At 45.4% G+C, this 21,767-nt stretch overlaps 1 protein-coding gene across 1 annotated transcript in view; it reads left to right on the top strand.

Annotated features, from left to right (window-relative positions):
* Window positions 1-8,778: 8,778 nt before the first annotated feature.
* Window positions 8,779-21,767, top strand: part of BICDL1 (BICD family like cargo adaptor 1) — a 40,395-nt gene continuing 27,406 nt past the window's right edge. Inside the window, 3 exon segments of the mRNA XM_061561261.1 lie at window positions 8,779-9,522; window positions 9,524-9,613; window positions 15,633-15,848. Coding sequence (XP_061417245.1) covers window positions 9,358-9,522; window positions 9,524-9,613; window positions 15,633-15,848 — 471 coding nt within the window. The 5' untranslated portion in view covers window positions 8,779-9,357.

Here is a 21,767-nt window from a genome sequence, read left to right as displayed (position 1 = left end):
GATCAATGTATATGTGCTAATGCGCTATGAGAAGGGCCATCGCTCAAACGTCAGATATTATATGTTTGTTATATATCATGTTTCTTTGGACTTTCCGTGTAACACACATTTACTAATGAAGCGATTGTTACTCTTTGGTTCTTTCGGTAAAGTCACGTAGGTAGAAATAAAATAAAATAAATCACGACGTTTCGATCGCAAACCAAGCAATCATCACCAGGGGATTGCTTGGTGAGGATTGCTTGGGTTGCGATCGAAACGTCGTGAGTTGTTTAATTGTATTTCTACCCACGTGACTTTACCGAAAGAACCAAAGAGTATGGATTCCTGCAGTCACGAAAACTTCAAATTAAGATTGAAGGGAGTGTTATTTACGAATGTATTTTTTTAATGAACCACGACCAACACTATTAGATTAAAATTTAGCTCACTTATATCTACAGATGACTGAATATTGTGCAAGCAATAGCTTCGTGTCTTGCATAGGAGAGTGCTAAAATCTTAAATACGTGCATTGAGATTCATGGGAGACATGCAGAAGCTTTGAAATCAACCGCTTTGCTCTATAGCAGTGGTTCTTAACCTGGGGTGCAACGCACCCCCTGGAGGTGAGAGACGTGCCAGATTTTATTTTAGAATTTAAATCATCGAAACAAAAATGAAACCTATGTATTTATGAACATTATGAATGTTTACGATTAAGAACCAAAGGGGTGCAGGCTGCAGTTTAAGAACCATTGCTCTATCGACGTTCTGTCGATTACTTTAGAGGGGTATTTATAAACGGATCACCACAATAAAATAGTCTATGCATGGTATGATGCACCATTCAAGCTGTTAAGAAGAGTAAGTGGGCTTGAGCGGGACATGTTGCGAAGAAGGGCGATGTCCCACGGTCGAGAATAATCCAGGGAGTAGCAGCAACCAAGAGACGGAACACCTCCGTTTGGACGTCAATTGAGAAGCTGAAATGATGAGATCAGCTCGTTCTGCAAGGTATTCCGTGGATTATTACAGCACACGTTCGTGAGAAATTGACGACTTTGATACAGCTTGATACAAGAATATATTCACCATGGCTGACGATAATTTACAGGCCAAGGGGTCCGTTATTTATAAATAAACCCCTCTCTTTCTATGCGGCCAAATGTCGGTGCTGCGCGGCTGCTTATCAATCGCACCGGTGCTGTTCATATCACTCTGCAGTTGTGTGTAAGTGCTATGGGGGGAGCGGTGGCGTAGAGCGGTTAGCGCGCTGCGCTACGAACCCAGCGACCCGAGTTCGATTCCCGCTGACGGCCACTGAACACCAGTGACGATTATCTGAACCGGTCCTGGGCATCCCCTAGGTTGACTCAGCCTCAAGTGAATACCTGGTGCGGTGTGTAAACATCAGCACTGATGTTTACACACCGCACCAGGTACGGAACTCGTGTGCCTTGCCGGCCTTCATAGGTGCTCGCTAACAGTACTTGCCCCAAGAGTCTCTTACAGTCTACACGAGGGATCAAATTATAAAATCGCACCTTCACCACCGGATCCCCACCACCATACCTCGCCTTGCACTGAAGGCTCACGGTAGAACCCTACGCAGTAGCAGCAGCGTCACTAAAAATCTGCTTCTGACACCAAAGATCTCGGGACTGTTACAGCCTCACGTCGGGTTTTCTGCTGTCGCCCCCTCGGTGTGGAGTTCTGTCTCTGTGCACATCCGCAACATCAGATGCACTCTGACCTTTAAGAAACATCTAAAGGCTGTGTTGGGTCAGGGCTTTCGAGCAGCCCGGAGCTTGCCTCTGCGCCTCTGAGTTATTGACCTGTCGGCATAATCTTGCGCGTGATATCATTATTATTAATTTTATAGGTATGTGGCTGATTGCATAAACTGCCTTAAGTGAAAATGGCCCTTAAATTAACAATTAATTAGATTGGAAACTGTGGGGACATGTTAAGTTTAACATGTAGGCGTTCGTGACCAATATCCATAATACAGGGTTTTTTTGGGTTAAATCGTGTAAATATATCAATGTGGCTTGGCTCTCCAACACACCGGTGTGCTGTACTTTAAACGAATTACCATGTTCTGTTTACGTGATAACCCTTACTAATTGGCTGTGTCGGGTGGTGGCGGGTTTAACGACACATTTATATATTTACGCGATCTAACCCAAAACACCTAGATTATGGGGACATTTTAACTTAATTTTTTTATGCAAGACGGATCCGATTAGTCTCGACCACTGGCCACCGTCACTTGAAAGCGACATATCCTACACAAGCCCACGAACTTTATTTTTTTAAACATTCAACATATCTCTAATTTCCGTATGCTCTCCAATGTACAGCACGTGCCCATGGGCATTGACGAATAATTAACCCGTAAAAACAAAGTTTTTCACTATAAATCCTTTATATGCGTGGCATCGATTTTATTTTATTATAAATTTCTGTTTTTCTTGAGTAAGAGTTTCATTTTTATCACATTGGTATTTTAAATTAAATTAGAATTTTATTTTTCCCTAAAAAGTGGAAAATTTTGGAAAAAAATTTTCACGAAAATAAATTGTCACGCACAACGAGTCTGTGTGCAAAATGTCAGCTCGATTGGATCACGGGAAGTGGGTTAAAAAACGACCGAAAGATTTGCACGGTCGTAAGCGCGCAAGCAAGCAAACAAGCAAGTGAACTTAATATAAAGGATTTAAAAAGACGGAACGACGATCGTGTGGGGCTTGTTTAACCATACTTTACCACCAAGTTAAGTGTCGAGTTTCTGAATGATGTCACACTCCACTGATTTTAGCCATGCCCGGGAATCGAACTCAGGTTGCCGATTTAATCGTGCAACACGCCAACAACTGTGCCACCTCTTCACCCCATAACGTATTGAACTGAAGCCATCTTGGGCTTATGATCACGTCCTGAAACCCTTCGCAACGCCTTGCGCATGCCTATACTGCCTATATCAATAATTTATATACAGTTTCCCATGTGATAATCCGCTTGCCTTTAAGTAATGGACACATTTACTGGGATTCAGCTTGACTTCGTCTAAAGGAGTTTGCTTATCTATGCACGGTAGTTACTTTATGTACATTATCATGCTTATTTCGTGTTATCCATATATTAAAGAGGTATTTATTTTATATATATAACAGTCCTCCTGGAATAATGCACTCCCACAAGGTCTTGCTGCTGTTGGGCTGTGTAAAAAAAAAAACTTTTATTTTTCACGTGGAGAGACATAGATATGAAGGAGACATATTGTCTGCTTTTACCTATTTTGTTCACTACATGTGAGGTCCTCCAAATGCGGTTCGGCTGGTCATTCCGGATTATGCGATGACATTTCCACCGGTTCCCCAAATAACTGTCAGAAATTGCGACGTCATTTTCTAATAATGACGAACGCCTGCAGCAAAGACTTAAAAAAGCGGGTTGCGATGGACATAATCGTGCTATATATTAAATACAAATGTCATTTTTAAACAAGTTGTTGAAACTCGTAAAGATATAGGGCAATGAGATGCCGCTATCGTCTTGCAAAATACTTGGTTGCACGTCCCATATTATTACACGCGTTCTTTTTTAACTCACTCTGTCTGTTGTTGTCGTTGTTGTATCCTCAAATCTTGTAACTCAATTTGAACCCACTTTCCAATGTGGTATCGACTGCAAACTTGCTATACTTTTGTCATATTGATGACAATAGTATATTCTATCATAAAAAAGAAAGTTTGTATTTTTAAACATTCTTTTTTATATATTATGTTTCGGCTTGGGTCTAATTGTCCACGGTAAACTGGCGTTGGCTGTAATTGGCCACGGTCCCTTACGTTATGGAAAGCTTCGGGGCCACTTCCTGGAGTCGTGGAGTTCTGCCATTACTAGTAGGGTACATTTCATAAAAGCGTGTTTTTAAAAAAGTATTTTTAAATATTACTTATTTTAGTGTGGTCACAATTATCTTGTGTTTAGAGGTCGTCGGGAAGTGCGTGACAGCAGCCGCAGCGGCCATGATCAATCCACTCGTGGATGAAGACCTCAAACCCTCACCGTACACCACAGTCTTGCAATGTGGCAATTCATCTAGCACCTGCACACCATCTGAATCAATTGCGGCATCATTCTCTGCAGTGGACGGTCCCTCTCGGTTGCCTTTTCTCCTTTGGCAGCCACTCTCCGACGCCCGTCTTGACCATCGGTCGTTATCCATTCGAACGAGGTGTCCTGCCCAACCAATGCCACTTGTTTTTCTTAGCAGTCTACATGATGTCTTTAGCTTGCGTGTGTTCTCCTACCCACGTTATCACGGACGTCGACAAAGTAGGTGGAAGGAAAACTGATAAGTGCCCAAATAAAACTCAACACATTCGTCAATACCCCTGCCTTAAATTGAAAACAAATATATAACATGCGACGTTTCAGGCAATGAACCTTCGCAGCACATAGAGGCCAGAGAAGTAGCGTAGATGCATGGAAAGGTTAATGCTTGGAAATTACATGGAGAGAAAAATGAAGCACGCATATATACCCCCTGTTAAAGAAAATATCCAATGGACTCAACGAGAAAATGGAGTATCGGGATTTCTCATCCACCATGCAGTAAAGAGCTACACCTCACTTATACTCCTCTATTTAAGGAACGAAACAGGAGGACTTTTTCACAAATGAAGCTAGTTCTAATTACTGGCGAAACGTCGTACTCAGATTGGAAATGTTGTGGCTTTGCTCTCCAAACGGAATGGCATGTTCTGTTTACATGACAAACATTACTAATTGGCTGTGTCGGGTAGTGGCGGGTTTAATGACACATTTATATATTTACGCGATCTAACCCCCCCAAAAACTGTATTATGAATAATATTGGTCGCGAAAGCCAACATGTTAAACTGAGTAAATGAGCTTTTTAAGCACAATCTTAGTGCACTGGTACAGTGAGGGAAAAAAGTATTTGATCCCCTGCTGATTTTGTACGTTTGCCCACTGACAAAGAAATGATCAGTGTATAATTTTAATGGTAGGTTTATTTGAATAGTGAGAGACAGAATAACAACAACAAAATCCAGAAAAACGCATGTCAATAATGTTATAAATTGATTTGCATTTTAATGAGGGAAATACGTATTTGACCCCCTCTCAATCAGAAAGATTTCTGGCTCCCAGGTAACGAGCTGAGATTAGGATCACACTCTTAACAGCGATTGTACATGAAATGAGTGACGATGCACGGTGACCCGGATCTGTGGAAACAATAACGAGCTTCAACAGGGTGCACAGACGTCAACACCATCATTATAAACTGGGTACAAAAGTCCTTCCTCGAATCTCTACACTCGGCAAGGGACGTGTGCGAACTTCATTATGCACATTATACACCCACAACCCTACGTGCAAACAAGGCGATTAGGAAAATAACATAGAGCAAGAGAAGAAGAACAAATAGATGGGGCAAAGCTGCGAGGTGACGAGGACACGAGAGGGAAGTGATGAGGGTTATCCCCCCCCCCATTTCCCACCACCTTCGAATGAGTGCATGGTGGGACTTCACTTGCTTCCTCTCACGGGCAGCCCGATCGCTGATTTAATGGTGTTGGCCAAACTTCCCAACGTAGCCAGGATCCCTTCCAAAGAAGAGCTTTGAAACTCAGTGAGGGTTTTGTTTTTCTTCTTGGTTTTTTCGGTAAAGTCACGTGGAAGGGAAATAATAAAATAATAATAATTAAACAATTAAATATAATGTTTAATTTTTATTATCTATTATTATTTTATTATTTCCCTTCTACGTGACTTTACCGAAAAAAACCAAGAAGATGAATCCCTGCAGTCACGAAAGCTTTAAATCGAGGTTTTTGTTTTTAACAGGTAATCGGAGTTCATAGTACTGCGTTGGTTGATACGCGCCCGGTTTAAGCTGGTTATTAACTTGTTTCGATACTAGGAGAACCGGCAAACTTTAAAATCAGTCAACAAACGCAAGTGCGCACATTCTTATTTTATTTTTAGAAGTTTCTTTTTTTAGACGCACCGCGCGCAATATCACCTGTAGCGTGAGTTGGCACGCCGTTTTATTTCGGGTAAGTTCACAAGGAAGGTGTGATTTCAACATAGGTCACCTTCGCCATTTCAAGTTGGGTCTTGAGCAACTATTTTTAGTGCCTTGTTCTCAAAACCTTTAGACCTTACCTACCTGCAGACACGCCCACAGACACACACACACACACGATAAAGAGCCCCTGTATGACCCGAACAGGTTGTTGGAGGAAACAGCCATACACCTGTCAACCCATACGGTTTACCCCGTGTTCTTGTGCACGGAAATTGAGTTTTCAGGTCCATACGGCGTACAGCGTTTCAATACGGGCAAAACATGTTTTTTTGTCTATTTCTTTGTGTTTCTCCCTTGTGATGGGATTTCGTAGGATGAACGTTGAGATTTATAAGGACACGGGGTGACCAATAAGGTCTGAATTGGTCTGTAATAAGATAGGCACTGATAAGGGGTTGACAGGTATGAACAGCTGTTAGCGAGCACGTATGAAGGCCAGCACGACACATGATAGATTTGGTGGGCAACACCACGCCCGGCCGTCTTTGTCTCCCTACTGCTGATATTTAAACAACACCAGGTACTTATCTACTTAGAGGCTGAGTCGACCTAGGGGAGGCCCAGGACCGGTTCAAATATTCGCTGCTAAAATTTGTCGTGAGCAGAAATTGAACTCGGGTTATTAGCGCAGTGTGCAAACCACTGCGCCACCGCTCCCCACAACACAAACACAGATATCCCCGTATAACCTTAACATACTGTTGGGCAAGTGCTGTTAGCGAACACCTATGAAAGCCGTAACGGTACACTAGGGGGTTTGGTGGCCACCAACACCGTGCCCGACCGCCTTTGCCTCCCCAGTGGCGATGTTTATACACCGCACGAGGTACCCATTTGAGGCTGAGTCGACCTAGGGGAGGCCCAAGACCGCTAACATTGGGCGTGAGCGAAAGTGGGGGTCTCCGGTTTTTCTTGTTTGTTGGCGCAGAGTGCGGACCACCGCGCCACCGCTCGTACCACGTCCACAGACAACGCGGGGCGAAGTCGTTGCCATAACAAAACGACTGAACATTGCACGCGAAGCACCCCAGGAGGTGGGGGAGTTGTTGATCCCACGCACCTGGGCTCGGGTGCTTTGCCACGGGCCAATCACAGGGGCCGTTCATAAATGACGTCACGCACCTAGGGGAGAAGAGGGGGGTGCAGACATTTGTGACGATGTATGACGAGGGGGGAGGGGGAGTGTGACGTCACGTTAAAATGCGCAACTTTAAATAAATATAGACAACGCGTTCTACTTAATTAAATCGACTTTTTAATACATGTTTTCTCCTACAACATCAGAGTGCAGCGCCACATTAAATACGTACTACAATGACAATAGTTTAAAGCGATTGAAGCAGGTTTTCTTTAAAAAATGGAAATATGGTTTTGCGGGGGGAGGGGGGGGGGCAGAGCTTTGTGACGTCATATTTGACGGGGGTCTGACTTTTTGTGACGCCGTGTGACGAGGGGGGGGGGGGTAAAAAAATCGCGTAACGTCGTTTATGGGGGGGGGGGGGGGGGTCCGGATTGTGACGCCAGTAGCCGAGGGACAGACACGGTGTGTTGTGGTGCCCTGTGTCACTCACGGGTGACAGGGGGGGGGGGGGGGGGTTGGTGTATGGGGAGCGGTGGCGCAGTGGTTAGCGCGCTGCGCCACGAACCCCTGACCTGCACAGTTCGATTCCCGCTCACGGCCGACGCCGGCGACGAACAAGCTGCAGCCGCGGTCCCTGTGCCTCCCCTGCCCCCTAGGTCGACTCAGCCACAAATGAGTACCTGCTGGTGCGGTACACATCAGGAGCGGGGAGACAAGAGGAGGCCGGGCGTGGTGCTGGCCTCCCCCCCTCTCTCTCGCGTATCGAGCCGGCTTTCATATGTGCACCTCGTTAACAGCACTTGCCCCAACAGTCTCTCGCTTCAAGCTATACGGGGATGAGTGCGGCGGGGGGGGGGGGGGTCTTTGTGTGCGTGGAAGAGATGGCGTTGGCAGTGGCTCCAAGGGCCGAGTTCGGGGTTGTGGACGGCACGTGGCGTGCGTTTTGACGTTTCCGACAGCGTTCACCTCTCCCAGAGGCGAGATGACCATCGCGTCATCATTCGATTACTTTTTCTTAGGTTTTTTCGGTAAAGTCACGTAGGTAAAAAAATTTAAATTAATAAAAGTAAAATAAAAATAAAATAAAAATCACGTGACGTCGTTACTTTTATTAATTTTATTTTTTACCTACGTGACTTTACCGAAAAAACCTAAGAATATGAATCCTTGCAGTCACGAAAACTTCAAATCTAGAATCGATTACTTTTGTTTTAATAAACAAGACAAACCACGAAGAACACAAACACAGAATTGTAACGAGCGCGGCTCGAGACGTAACCCCCCAAATGCTGCCTTTTCGTAGCTCTGTCCCGTACGGTCTGTTCCTTTGATTTCGTCCTCCAAAAGCCGTTCAAAGGGGATGAGCGCCGCTCATTTGTAGGCAGGCACACTCGTGTTGCTGTCGTGGTTATTAGTGGGAGCAATACTCGTAGTCGGAGCAGCAGCAGCAGTAATTATTCACGCAGAACAAGTTTCCCTCTCCACCCTGCACCCCCCCCCCCCACCACCACCTTATCAGCCGGGGCTGGTGGGATCGTGACGCGCTCGGCTCTGCGCAATCATTGCCCAGCGACTGCGTACGGTGAGGGCTGAACTTGTCACCGCCAAATGATCCGCGGTCTTCCAACAGCAGCAGCAACAAACTCATCCTCCTACTCCTCCCCCGGGTGGTGTCCGGGTCCTCCTCCTCCAGCCTCTCTCTTTCTCTCTGTATCTTGGTCCGCGTATCATTCATTCATTTGTTATTCGACAACTGGGTAGGAGGAGGAGGAAGGAGTGAGTAGCAGCAGCAGCAGGAGACGCGTCCGGCTTTTCTGGTTCTTTCGCAGCTTTTAAATCGAACACAGGACTCGCTGCGTGGACACAGCGCAGATTTTGGTGGTGGTTCGTAGAGTTTGGAGGTTTCAAGAATTTTTTAAAATATTTTTTTTTGCCTTTCAACGATAGCCTGCGCACACGTGCACGTGTTCTCGCGTTATTGGAAGCGCATTGAAAGCGTTAAGAGGTTCGGAAGGCAGGTGTGCCGGGAACGACGCAAAGGCAGGTAGTGATAGGTGGGTAGGTGTAGCCGGTGCGCGTACACGTAGTCACCGCCGCTCTATATAGTAGCTGGGTAGGTGTATACTCATCCGTCTTGTGCTAAATAAACTCCACCGCTGAAGCCGAGATGGCAGAGACCACGGCTCCTCCGCGGCGAGACGAAGTGGGAGATGCGAAACACAACCACCAACACCACCATCAACAGCAGCAGCAGGAGGATCAGAAGGGCGACTGCAGCGAGCAGGAACTCCTTGAGCTGCTCCGCCAGAAAGAGTCGGAGCTGGTGATGGCTAGCCGAGCTGGGAAAGGCTTTGCTGGAGAACAACCAAGAACTTCGCAGGACAAAGGAGATCCAGCAGACCGAGCTGATCGAGAGGATGGAGGTAATTGTGTGTGTGTGTGTGCGACACAGCGCACCGTATGTTGTGTGTGTGTGTGTCCACGCAACAGACTCACAGCTGAGCGAGACCGCACGGTCAAGGTATTGATCGCACTTCACAATGCAGCTTCCGATGTGTGTTGGGATATTTGTGTATTTTTATATTAACGGTTTAATATATCGGTCGGTGACAAGTAGGGCTTGGCTATCTTGAGTGAGGCGCTACTGTCCATAACACAGGGAACCCTGTATTATAGCACTTTATACTTCGATGGCCCTATGCTTATGTTTACAGGGATATAGGGTAGAATGAGGACAAGATAAGGCAACACAGATTGTGCCGTGCCAAAATAACCCCAGTTCATGCTGAAATTAAGAACTGACCAAGACCAACACAAGCTCTTAAACGTCAAAATAGTTCCTGCAATTGGATCTTTGTAGTATTACTTCTTTTTAACTGTGCTCGATCTCCGACGTGTGTTTCGCGGGTTGTTGCTCGCCACAAATGTCCGACGTTTCACGCCACGGTACTGGGAGCTCATTCGGGTGCCAAATGGGGTAAGCGCGCATTCTCCCTCGCCGCTGGTGTTTGATGCAGGGTAGACAATTACGGTCCATTCACCTGCGCTCACAAGCTCGGTGTTCGTTCATCATTGTCTTGCTCTCTGAGGATACTTGGGTATGTGTACTGTAGCTGCATTGGAGAACACCCGTCGCGCATGCTAGGGTGAAGATTCGAAGCTCCACACAGTCCGGGTTCAATAACCCACTTCGTGCGCTGACATATGCTGGCCATATTTGGGCGCCATGGTGGCGAGATGGTAACTACCTCGCCTGGTTTGCAGGAGGTCATGGGTTCGATCCCGACCCTGACGCCTGTATGTTGAGAGTTTGCATGTCTCTTCACCCATGGTCGCGTGGCTTGTTCTCCATGTTCTCCGGTTTTTTTCCCCCTCCACGTTTAGAATTAACATGCGTTTCGAATATTTGGCTGCTATACAGTTCCGCATGATACGCTACTCCGTTGAGCTATCATTTCGGGGTAGGTCGTTTCTGAACAAGAGCCATACAGTATGGCTCAGTGGGCTTTACCTGGTAACATTTCTTCCTGACACACAAATCGGGCCATTGCCTGAAACGTCGCCTGTTATACTGTATAGAACCTGAAGATGGTTTTATTGACGAATTGTGAGCTTGTTTGTTGCTTTGTCAATGTTGCTTGTGCGCACTGCTGCCAACGCAGTATTTTCCAATCATTGGTGAAACCTGGTTTGTTGTTTATTAGAGTCGGGGGGAGATGGGGGGGGACAAGTAGCCATGGGAGCTCATGAGTGGCCAGCCATGGGAGAGCAGCAGATAGCTGACCTCTCTGTCAAAGGTCACGGGGGGGGGGGAAGCTGACCCCTCCCCCCGTCGTCCCCCCACTTGTGTTCCTACTGGCCATGACATTACCCACTTACATACCTGTAAACCCCTTGTCAGTGCCTACCTTTATTACAGACCAATTCAGACCTTATTGGTCACCCCGGTGCCCTTATGGATCTCAACGTCAATCCTACAAAGTCATATCATAAGGGAGAAACGCGAACAAATAGGCAAAGAAAAGCTTTTGCCCGTATTGAAACGGCTGTACGACGTATGTACCTGAAAACTCAATTTCCCTGTGTACAAGAATACGGCGTAAACCGTATGGATGAACAGGTATGCACTTAAAATTACCGAGTGATACCAACCAAATTCATCTGTTCACTCCTGTCGTGTTGTTGTATCGTCTTGTTCGTTGTAACTTTGTGACCCGCCCCGACTTGACATCCTGTGAAAAATATGCGTTATAGCTCATCGGATTCTTCCACTTTAAATGAAGATTCTGATCATCACCGTGAGCCACTGACTATCCACTGCTGGATGAAGGCCTGTAATGGCCATCCATCACAGTCAAGTGCTGCTGCCACCAGTCTCACTCCTTGCACATGAACTGATCTCATTCATCGCTCCATGCCCACGTTGGTCGTCCCTTTGGATGCGTGCTCTCGTTTGGCTGATTCCAGCAACATCAATACAGGAGTTCCAAACATTCATAATACTTCTAGATTGAATACGGTACTTCTACATGTGTTTATATGTGCTTTTTTAATATACAGAATTTTTATGCTTGGTTCTTTCGGTAAAGTCACGTAGATAGAAAATAAAATTAAAGATAATAACATTAAATGAAATAAAAATAATAAATTGATAATAATAAAAGCAAAAAATCCACGACGTTTCGATCGCAACACTTTACCGAAAGTAAAAAAAGACAGAATTTTGTTCGTGGTGAAAGTGACTTAATAGTGACCAACCTTAAATCTATTGGTGTTTTGAGCACGCTAAACTATTAGAATAGTTTTTATTTTATTTTACCAGGTAAGGCCCACTGAGCTGTAACGTATTGTCTAGAAGCGACCTGGCTATCAGAAATGAGAGCTCAACGAAATGGCTTATCACGTGTGGAGATGTATTGCAGCCAAATACTCTCAAACGCACGGTTCTGAACATGCTTCGTCGTTACGTTGCTACCTTTCTGCCTTGTGTATTTTGTATACAGTGCCTGTAATTTTAGACGGGCTACGCAGCACAACGTGCCTCTGTCAATAGTGTACACAGCTGTGTAGAACAGGGACCACTCGTTTTAGATGATGGTAACGCTTTACTGTAAATACATTTCACGGACATTTTAAAAAATTTAGATGGGATGTACACATTTTTATATATTGCACCTATATTCTCTACTGTGTACTCTGGCGACTGCTTGGAAATTCAACTGAGAGAAGGTTTAGAGAGCAATTACAAGTTAGAGAGACGTGACGTTGACTGTAAAGAAAGTATAAGGTTGGGTTTCGACAAAGAAAGACGCGTCGCTCGAATGGATGATGGGCGACGGTCAAGACTAAGGACAGAGTGGCAGCCACAGCAGGGCACAGGCCCCAGACGTTGTTTTTACCCACGAGATGAAGCAATGACTTCTGCTCGTGTGCCGCAGCTAGATGTGGGGGTTGGTAATATTCTTAGGTTTTTTCGGTAAAGTCACGTAGGTAAAAATTTAAAATTTAAATGAATAAAGTAAAATAAAAATAAAATAAAAATCACGACGTTTCGGAGGCAACGCAAGCTTCCGTCTTCAGGTGGAACCGTCACAGCACAACCCTAATTTACATTTTTTACCTACGTGACTTTACCGAAAAAACCTAAGAATATGAATCATTGCAGTCACGAAAGCTTCAAATCTGGGGTTGGTAATGTTGTGCGACTGAGTAATTGCAACGGCTTGGGGTGGCCGTCATCCTGCAGTGGATAATTCGTGGCCAATGAAGGTGGCCGTATCGTGTATTCTGGATGCATTACATTGTACACAAGTAATGTCGTCCACGTACATTCGCGGATGTACATTAACACAGTGTGACGTATTCTCCTAAAAGAAAGATGAACCTGCACGCATGTTCCCCGGTTTCTATAAAGTGTACTAATTTGGTCTCGCACACCAGATTTGTAAAGTACACCCCCAACGTTTTGCTTTCAAATTCAGTAAGGGGAGGGTAGAAATGTGGTCTTATGCAATGCGCTGTCCACATTAAAAGTGTTACATTGTGGGCACGTCGTGCGTGCCAGGGTACGAGTGTCGTTGAGTGTTGTGGTTAACATCCCAGTTGTGTCAGTCATACGTTGCCTCTGATAGGCTGTTGGCTTTGCAGGGAAATACGGTCTTCAAAATTCCTAATAACACTGAGATATGCACCTGCGGTTCACACAAGGAGTGCCTGTGAAGTTTCATGTTGCACAAGGGCGACTGACAACCTTGACAAGTAGATACGTGTGAATGTCTGGTTATTATTAAGCCGAGTGGAGCGGTGGCAACGTGGTTAACGCACTATACCTACGTGACTTTACCGAAAGAACCAAAGAGTACAGTAATACATATCACTAAATAACCTATTATGAAAAATGTTAACAGACTCATGAATAATGTTCCATACCCACAGCTGTACCCCCACTAGAAACTGGCTGACTCACTTTGGATAGATTTAGTGTGAGATGGAATGATTTGCTTTGCTGACACAATCTGTCATTAAGATGCATTATATTTCATGAATCTTTGCCAGTACAGTGAATTAACATTTTTTACAGTCCATCATTGTGTAAAGGCTTTGTGTTGCAAGGTATTCCCCCGGATCTTCTCAGATGCCATTATAAAAGCATTGCTTAAGTTCAATGGGCATTGCCTGAAATAAGTTGATCTACTTCCTAAAGTTGGGGTAATGTTTTACAAGTTGCCTTCGTCATCCAGATTGTTTTTCTTTATCTGAATCTTCCGTTATGACAGTTTAGGGAATGCATTATGTTAATATGATTAACTGAAATTTACGAACCAATGGGCAGCTTCTCTTAGTTTGTAATTAAATAACAGCGTTTGCCAATTGAAAATACTTTTAAAAAATGTTAATTCCTACTTTTTAACACAAATTGCAACTGGGTTAGTAAGCACTTAATTCCAGGGCAGAAACGTTAACTTACATCATAGATAACTCTTAAAAATACCACTGAACTGGAATAATGTTGAGCCCTTTGTCAATCGACTACAATACTGGATTATGACATCGTCATGCAGGGCTTCTTGTGGAAGTTGTTTGACCATACTTTACCACACTGGTCAGTGACGGTTAGCTAAGTTGGGGGCATGAGTGGGGGAGGTCCCAGGTAACATAACTTGACAACTCTTGAAAAAAACTAAAATCAACACGACACTTTTTGAATCTCTGATTGAATTTCAGATGAAACGAAAGCTAAAACCCACATCACCCCGTCTATGAACCAACGTAAATGATCTCATCAAATGTTTGGCATCCGTCGATGTGCATGCACAATGTGCTTACATTTCGTGTTTTGTTGCTAGTGTGTGTGACGTGTGTGTGTCAGATGGGCACTGGATGACACAATTTTGCTTGGTGCATTCAATCCTTCCTTTGACTAATGAGCTTGGGCGTCTTTGGATCAAAGCTGTGTACTTCCTCCTGTGTGTGGGTGTTTACCGTGTTAACAAATGCACCTCCTGAGGGATAGTCAGAAACGCTGAAAGAAGAGGTTAACAACTGGTTTCGAATCGAGGCAACATTGCCGTGTAAACATGACATCGTCACTGTAAATATGACTGAGACTTGTCACACAAATTAACATCCTCGGTCTCCTATATTGCAGCCCTCCGTGTTCGTCATAAAATTGTGGTTTAGCATGTACAGCACTTTGTGCGAGGGAATCTAGCCGAAGATGACAAGATAGTTTTACAGTTTGTTCACGATTGTAACGTCTGCAATTGAATATAAATCCATCACGTGTAACCTATTCAAATTAAAATGTATTCACTGCATCGATAATTAATATTTTTTGAAGTACAATATATAGCGGACGTACTTTTGTTCGTCTTATCAGGAGGATATGTTCTTGGAAGGACTTTTTTCATCTGTTTATTCAAATTCCTAAAAAAAACTTCTATTTGAATAAATTATCTAGTTTTTCTGATATTTAAAATTGGATGGTAAACCGGGGAAACGTTCTGTAATTGTAGCCTTCAGATGGATTTTCGGTTTTGTACCACGTGTTGTTCAGCACGATGTCTGACGCTTCGCTCCACGTAATGGGTGCTTTCTTGAGGAACTGAAGTCAGCTCCTTGCGAGAAGAATGCATGCAACGTGGGTGTTGCTGTTGGTTCTCTCCCTGCCTTGCTGATGCTTTGACGAGCACTGCTCATTGATCATCATAAACCCCCCACCCCCACATTTCTTCGAGAACTAAATTCCGCTTCCGACGAAGAAACTAACCAGCGTGTGGAGCCAAACGTCAGAGGCCACGCCGAACGACAACCTCGAAATACAACGGAAAGCTTCACAACGCAAACCGCGAAAACTCCTGCGGGGAGTTCTGAGATTGCCACGCGACTCCTGTGAGTAATTTTTGCAAACGCCCTCCCCCTGTATCCCGTCGACTTTCCCAGCGCCTGGAGCAAGAGCGTCATGGAGCAGTGAGGCGGCTGGAGGTGCGCGAGAGCGAGTGGGAGGGCCGCGTCGCCGAGCTGGAGGTGGAGCTGACCCACGTGCGCCAGGAGCTGGACAGGAAGCAGCAGGGCAGCCTGGAGACTGACCGTGAGAAGTCGCGGGCACTTCGCGAGCTCAGCGAGCAGAACCAACGGCTCCTGCAGCAGATCGTGGCGGTGAGGACCTTGGCACGGCTATCGGGCCCGCGGCCACTCTGGCTGCACTTGGGGAGCTCGCGCGGTCCCCTCCGGCTGCTCAATAATTTTGGAATAGGCGTGGAGAAGGCCTAATATTATTCCAAGCACCAGGGGCCCATGCCAAGCTTGTTTTGGCTGACCATCGAACAAAGATGGTCACTGCATCACGTGCTCTCAGGTGTGCTTCTACGGCCGTCTGGAATGCCCTTCCTTTCCGATATTAGGAAGCCACTGGAGCTATGCACTTTTAAATCTAGATTCAAAACTCATTTCTTTATAACTGCTTTTTGTGTTTAGTTTGTTGTTCTTCCCCCGCACCTCCGAATAGCACGGTTGGTTACGTATGGTGCGAAATAAGTTCATACATACAAGCTCGCCACACCAGTGCGTGAGATCATCCTGCCGTCTTTCTCTCCCTTGCTGCCACTTCTTCTGGCTGTCATTCCTTTGCTCCTTTCGTAGTTGCGGCGGTGCTTTCCTCCAGAGGGGGCCAGAATTGACGTGCCTCCAGTGTTTGTGTCAAAGAGAACGGGTGCAAGGTTTATGTAACCATGCTCCCCATAGAACCAAATCAACTATGCAGTAGAACTCGTCTTATTCGCCATGATGTAAGGGTGCAATTGACACATTCTGTTATCCACAAATACCCATGAAAATAAAGAAGTAGAGCACTCCGGTGCTGTGTAGATGTAGGGGTGTCAGAGGAAGGATTCCCACCAATAGAAGGGTTGGTGGGACGGTGACAGGAGAAGGGGGAGGAGCAGGTGAGGAGATATAAGGGAGAGAACGGGCGGGAAGAAGGGGTTGGTTGGCGGGAACGAGATTGGGACGGCTGGGGACAGGTGTGGATGGGAGAAAAGGATTAAAAGACGAACCCCCTGCAACCTTGCGTCGGCTCTTCTTTACATAGATGACGGCAAAAAGACAGTGCATCAATGTCCAATGTATTGTAACCTCCGTGCTCCCATCTCTATGCCCCTCTGGCATCCACTAACCCGCACCAAGGAGGGTGGTAAAGTATGCTCAACTTTACCGAAAGAACCAAGAAGATGAATCCCTGCAGTCACGAAAGCTTTAAATCGAAATATGCTCAACAACTGCACGACCTGCACATAGTGGGGAGGCCCTCATCCAGCAGCGGATTGACAAAGATGCTGTGCGTATACAAGTACATGAATTAACGTCTCGTACAACTTGCCTTCATTAGTTGCCGGGGCTAATTTAATCGGCAGTTGAAGTCTTTAATCTTCGCCTCGTCGATGGCAACCTGCGGAATTTGACTCCAAGTCTGTGGATTTCATTTCGTCAACATTTTTAAATTTTAATGACTAATTTAAATGCTGAGTTGACACTGGGCGCTCAAATTTTTGCGGGAATGTTTTTTTTTCATCTTCATGGCAAAGACTCGACCCAAATTCCGCTGGCCATCGTCATCATCGACGACGACAGACCAACCATAATAACACCGTGCCCTTTTGCGCCTCGCACCTGGACTCTTCTCCAAGGCACACTGGGTGCGGAAAAAATTTGGCGAATGCAGCAGCCCACCTTGGACGAGGGCTGAACGATTTGGGGAAAATATCTAATTGCGATTTTTCTTACAGATATTGCGATCGCAATTTGATTTGCGATTAAATTTTTTAAAGTCAAGCTTTAGTTCAAGATTCACTGTGATACAATCAAAATATGAACTGCTCTATATATGCTAATGCAAGGATAAAAGCTTAAAATATATTAATTGCTTCCAACATGTATTTATTAAAATATTTTAATTGAAATAGAACAATCAAACATAGAACAATTGTTAAGTTAAATAAATAAAGTTATAATAATAGAAAATAAAAAAGTCCCAACAAGAAAGTAACAGGACTTTTCAAATCGTAAAAAATCGCGGCCTTTGCGATTTGCTCACCGCATTGTTTTGAAATTGCCATTTCGATTTGAAATCGATTAATCGTTCAGCCCCACCTTGGATCCACTGTGCCACCACCATCTCTGTGGTTCGTCCCCCCCCACCCCCCGTGCAGTCGCCACGCAACCGAAGCCACTCACGTTTCCTGCCTGGCTTGGCAGCGATCCAACCACTCAAACCGGCATGTGACGGCTGCCTTGTGTAGTTTCGAAGGGAGAACGGTCAGCGAACCACGAAAAAAACTAGGGGGGCTCTAAGCACCTCAAGGTGGGCGGGGGGCATGGGGGGGGCGTGCGGATTGATGAAAAGAAAGGTGCACGAAATATAATCTCAAAATAAAGCCCTCGTGAACGTGAAGGGCACAAACTCCCCTCTGTCTGCATCTCTCTCCCCGCACCATTGTTTCTTGTTTGCGTTCCTCTTGTGTCACTCCATCTACCTCTCCTTTCATCTAGGATTTTAGAAATTGCAAGGGCACTGCCACCTCCCGATGGCCGCCCCCAATGAGCTGGCAAGCCTACTCGCTGCTCAATTGAGGACAATATGTAAAACTACTATTGATGCGCTTGTATTGAATCGGGTCCCGTCACGTAATGATTTCCTCTGAGTGCCGCAGACGTGCCCCCTGCAACGCTATACGTGCGCGCCTATGCATTATGCACCCGCTGTGCGAACTGTCACGTAACGCATTCTTGCGGACGTAATTACGGCATTACAACACTTTGCAGGCTAGGTAATGGCTTTTTACTTACTGCTCATGTGCAAACATATTCAGGGTTTGTATACGAGTCATTTATATTAAACGTGTGATGCGTCGGGCCCGCTTGAAAATCTGAGTGGTTGCGATTGAACTATATACACACATTTTTTTTACCTCATGGCTTACAGGGGTTATGTCAACCCATTCAATCCAAAGTACGTATACACAGACACATCGATTCTCACACGCGCGATTTGATTTATGTTTTCCGTGAGCTTAAACAATCAGGTCAATTGATTAATTGCTGCGTCGTTGCACCTTGGAGTACGGCATAGTGCCGCTCCCTGCTTGGGGTAGGGTGGTTGGGTAGTGTGAGTGGCATGAGTGTTCGCACACTGCGCTGTGAACCTGGCGATCCGCGTGCTCCAACATCGATCGGCGAGCGATGTTCGATCCGCTCCCGATTCCACCACCCCATGTAGCCAACCTGCGTAGACCCGTGCGGTGGAGTATGGACAACCAATACACCCCCCCCCCCCCCCCATAACCAGCAAGGGGTGTGCGGGAACGTCTTCGTCCATAACTCGTCCTTATGAGGCACGAAGGTCAAATACAGCTAGTTAATGGGAACATTCACGCAAATAACGATGCGTGGTGGTGGAGGGGGGATTAATTTAATGTTATTTGAAACTGGGCAAAAAGCACAGCACGCTTTATTGTTTGCTAAAAAGTATGGCTTGCCCCCCCAGCATGTGCTTGAAACTAAGGTTGACTATCTGTTGTTCAGCAGTGTTGGTGATCGCAACACCTGTCTTGAGGCGATAAAAGCGCGTTGTATTATTATTTTTACTTTCAGGGCCGTCTCCTATTAATCTCCCTCCACTTATTTTTTCGCCTCTTGGCAATCGTTCGCTCGTCAACGGATGGCCGCCGGTCGCTCCCTTCTGGTGTTGGTTACGGCCGAGTTGCTTCAGCTCGATGGCACTTTTATGCGAAGGCTTTTACGCACATTCCACCTTTCGAGCGTGTACCGTTGGCGCTGACTGAGAGATACGTTTTGATTTTGCATGCACGCCAGTGGATGTTCGACAACAATATATGTGTGACGATTTCCCCCACCTCCGATTAGCGCTGTTGGCTATGTCCGGTGAGAAAAAAGTTCAACATACATGCATACAATGTGTGACAATGCACCAATATTGTCCCCTATGTAATTATAATTTTCTTGGCGTCTGCAGAAATGTACGCACATTCAAATGTTATGATTGTCATCCTTGTGGCAATGGAGGGTCACGATTAAATTTGCTTGCCGATCCCACTATATTTAACAATATATAGCAGCATACAACTTATACGACCCTAAGCGGAGAGATTATCGTGGGTACGATTCAATGTTTTGTTGTTTGTGAGCTTAATATGATAATTTCCACATCGTTACAATCCATTGCATGGGCACAACGTGTCTTGCTGCCCGTGCATTGTGGTTCTGCGCCTCGCACATTTATTCATTATCGGTAGGGTATACCACTTTTTCCAGAACTATCGTTGTAATGTGTTGCTATGCTTCCACGTCTGTGCTCCTCGCATTGACCAGCGTGGTAAAGTATGGACAAATAACACTCGTGACCTGCACACGCTTAAGAAAGGCCCCCGTCCAGCAGCTAGTTTTCTCAACAATGACACAGGGTTCTCTTGGCAGATGGAACAGTACAGTTACGAGACGATGTGAGGAGCACGAAGAGTAGGAGCGGTGTGCTAAGATCCTCGCTCGTGCTAGATTAGCGTCATCTGCAATCCTCTTACGCATCAAGGGGAATGAGCTTCTCAGTAGATTCACTGACGGTAGCAGAATTAGTGTTATCCTTTGCACGCGTCTGTATACGCTGTTAGGGCTGTTTATCGCAGTAACCTAATGCACGTTGCTTTCTTTAAAGTTGATGACATAGCCACCGTTTTTCTGGTTATTGTCGTTTTTCGTGTTGTTATTGTTTGCATGGATGCAGGGTGACATGGGAAGTTCCATATCTATGGTACTTTTTTGCCGGTATAAAAACTGATAAAAAAAATAAAAACAGGCTACCCTTCCTGGCCATGAAACAGGTGTTAAGATTTTTCAAACACCACTTGGCTTCAGAACAATTGAAACGCGCTTAAAAGGCAAAATACGTTCCAAACATGTGTCTATGCTTAGTATTGGAAACAAAACCACGTGCATATTGAGCACTGTAGGTCCTCGTTGTTTTTCAGGAATGCACATAGTTTATCGTCATTATTGGCCAAGGTCAGCCCACTGCTGGATGAAGGCCTTCCCAAGCCACCGGAGGCACCAAACATTACAATTCTGAGATTTAATTGCTGCATCTCCGCGATGGACATCTTCTCAGATGCGCCTCATTCTTCGGCTGCCACTCCATCATTAGTCTTGACCGTCAGCCATTAACCTTTTTTTCGAGCGACGTATCCTGCCCAAGTCCCACTCGTTTTTCTTAACGGTTTGAATGAAGGCATTAACCTGCCTATTCGACACGTAGGCTTTCGTGACCAATATTATCCATTGTATTATCATCTGGCCTTCGTACCTGATTGGCTCGCAAGTGCCGACGTCACATTTATCCCTCGAAGACCGAAACAGGAGGATTTCTCCGCATCTGTGGCTATCGCCTGATGATGCAAGTTGTAATTACTGGCGAAACGTCGTACTCTAATTGTAAATGTTGTGGGTTTATTCTACAACACACCTGCGTGCTGTACTAGTAACGAATTGGCATGTTTTGTTTACACGACAAACCTTACTAATTGGCTGTGTCGGGTGGTGGCGGGTTTAACGACGCATTTATATTTACATGATCTAACCCCAAAAACCTCTTATGGATAACCTGCCTACATTCGCCAATCGATGCGCTCCTCTTTCTGCACAAGCCGTCTCCACAGTTCCGCTCTCTCTCATAAATTGGACATTACGTTCACAGTCTAGATGAGCAGCTTAAGACCGACGTACTAATTCTCAGCTGTGGAACGTGTCACCATATATATGCGCACTTTATTATATTATTCCCCTTTCTAACGGTTAGAAGCAAAAGTGACCACAATATGTGCAAGATGAGATGGCGGCGTTTGTGGAAATTATCCGTGCAAGGTGGCACAGTCGACGCAATGGCTGCAGGTTACGCGAGTGCTTTATCTCAGGGGAACTGTGCACCGGGTTAATGAAGACAACGTCCTTGCGATCATGGTGAGACCTCGTTATGGTAACAACCCCTTCAGGAGATGTTGACGCCACGTATGA

This window comes from Lethenteron reissneri, chromosome 27 (genome assembly GCF_015708825.2).
Source record: "Lethenteron reissneri isolate LAM-NWPU_2019-01 chromosome 27, ASM1570882v1, whole genome shotgun sequence".
NCBI lineage: Eukaryota > Metazoa > Chordata > Hyperoartia > Petromyzontiformes > Petromyzontidae > Lethenteron > Lethenteron reissneri.
Note: the sequence above shows the minus strand (reverse complement) of the source record. Positions and strands in the feature narration are given on the sequence as shown.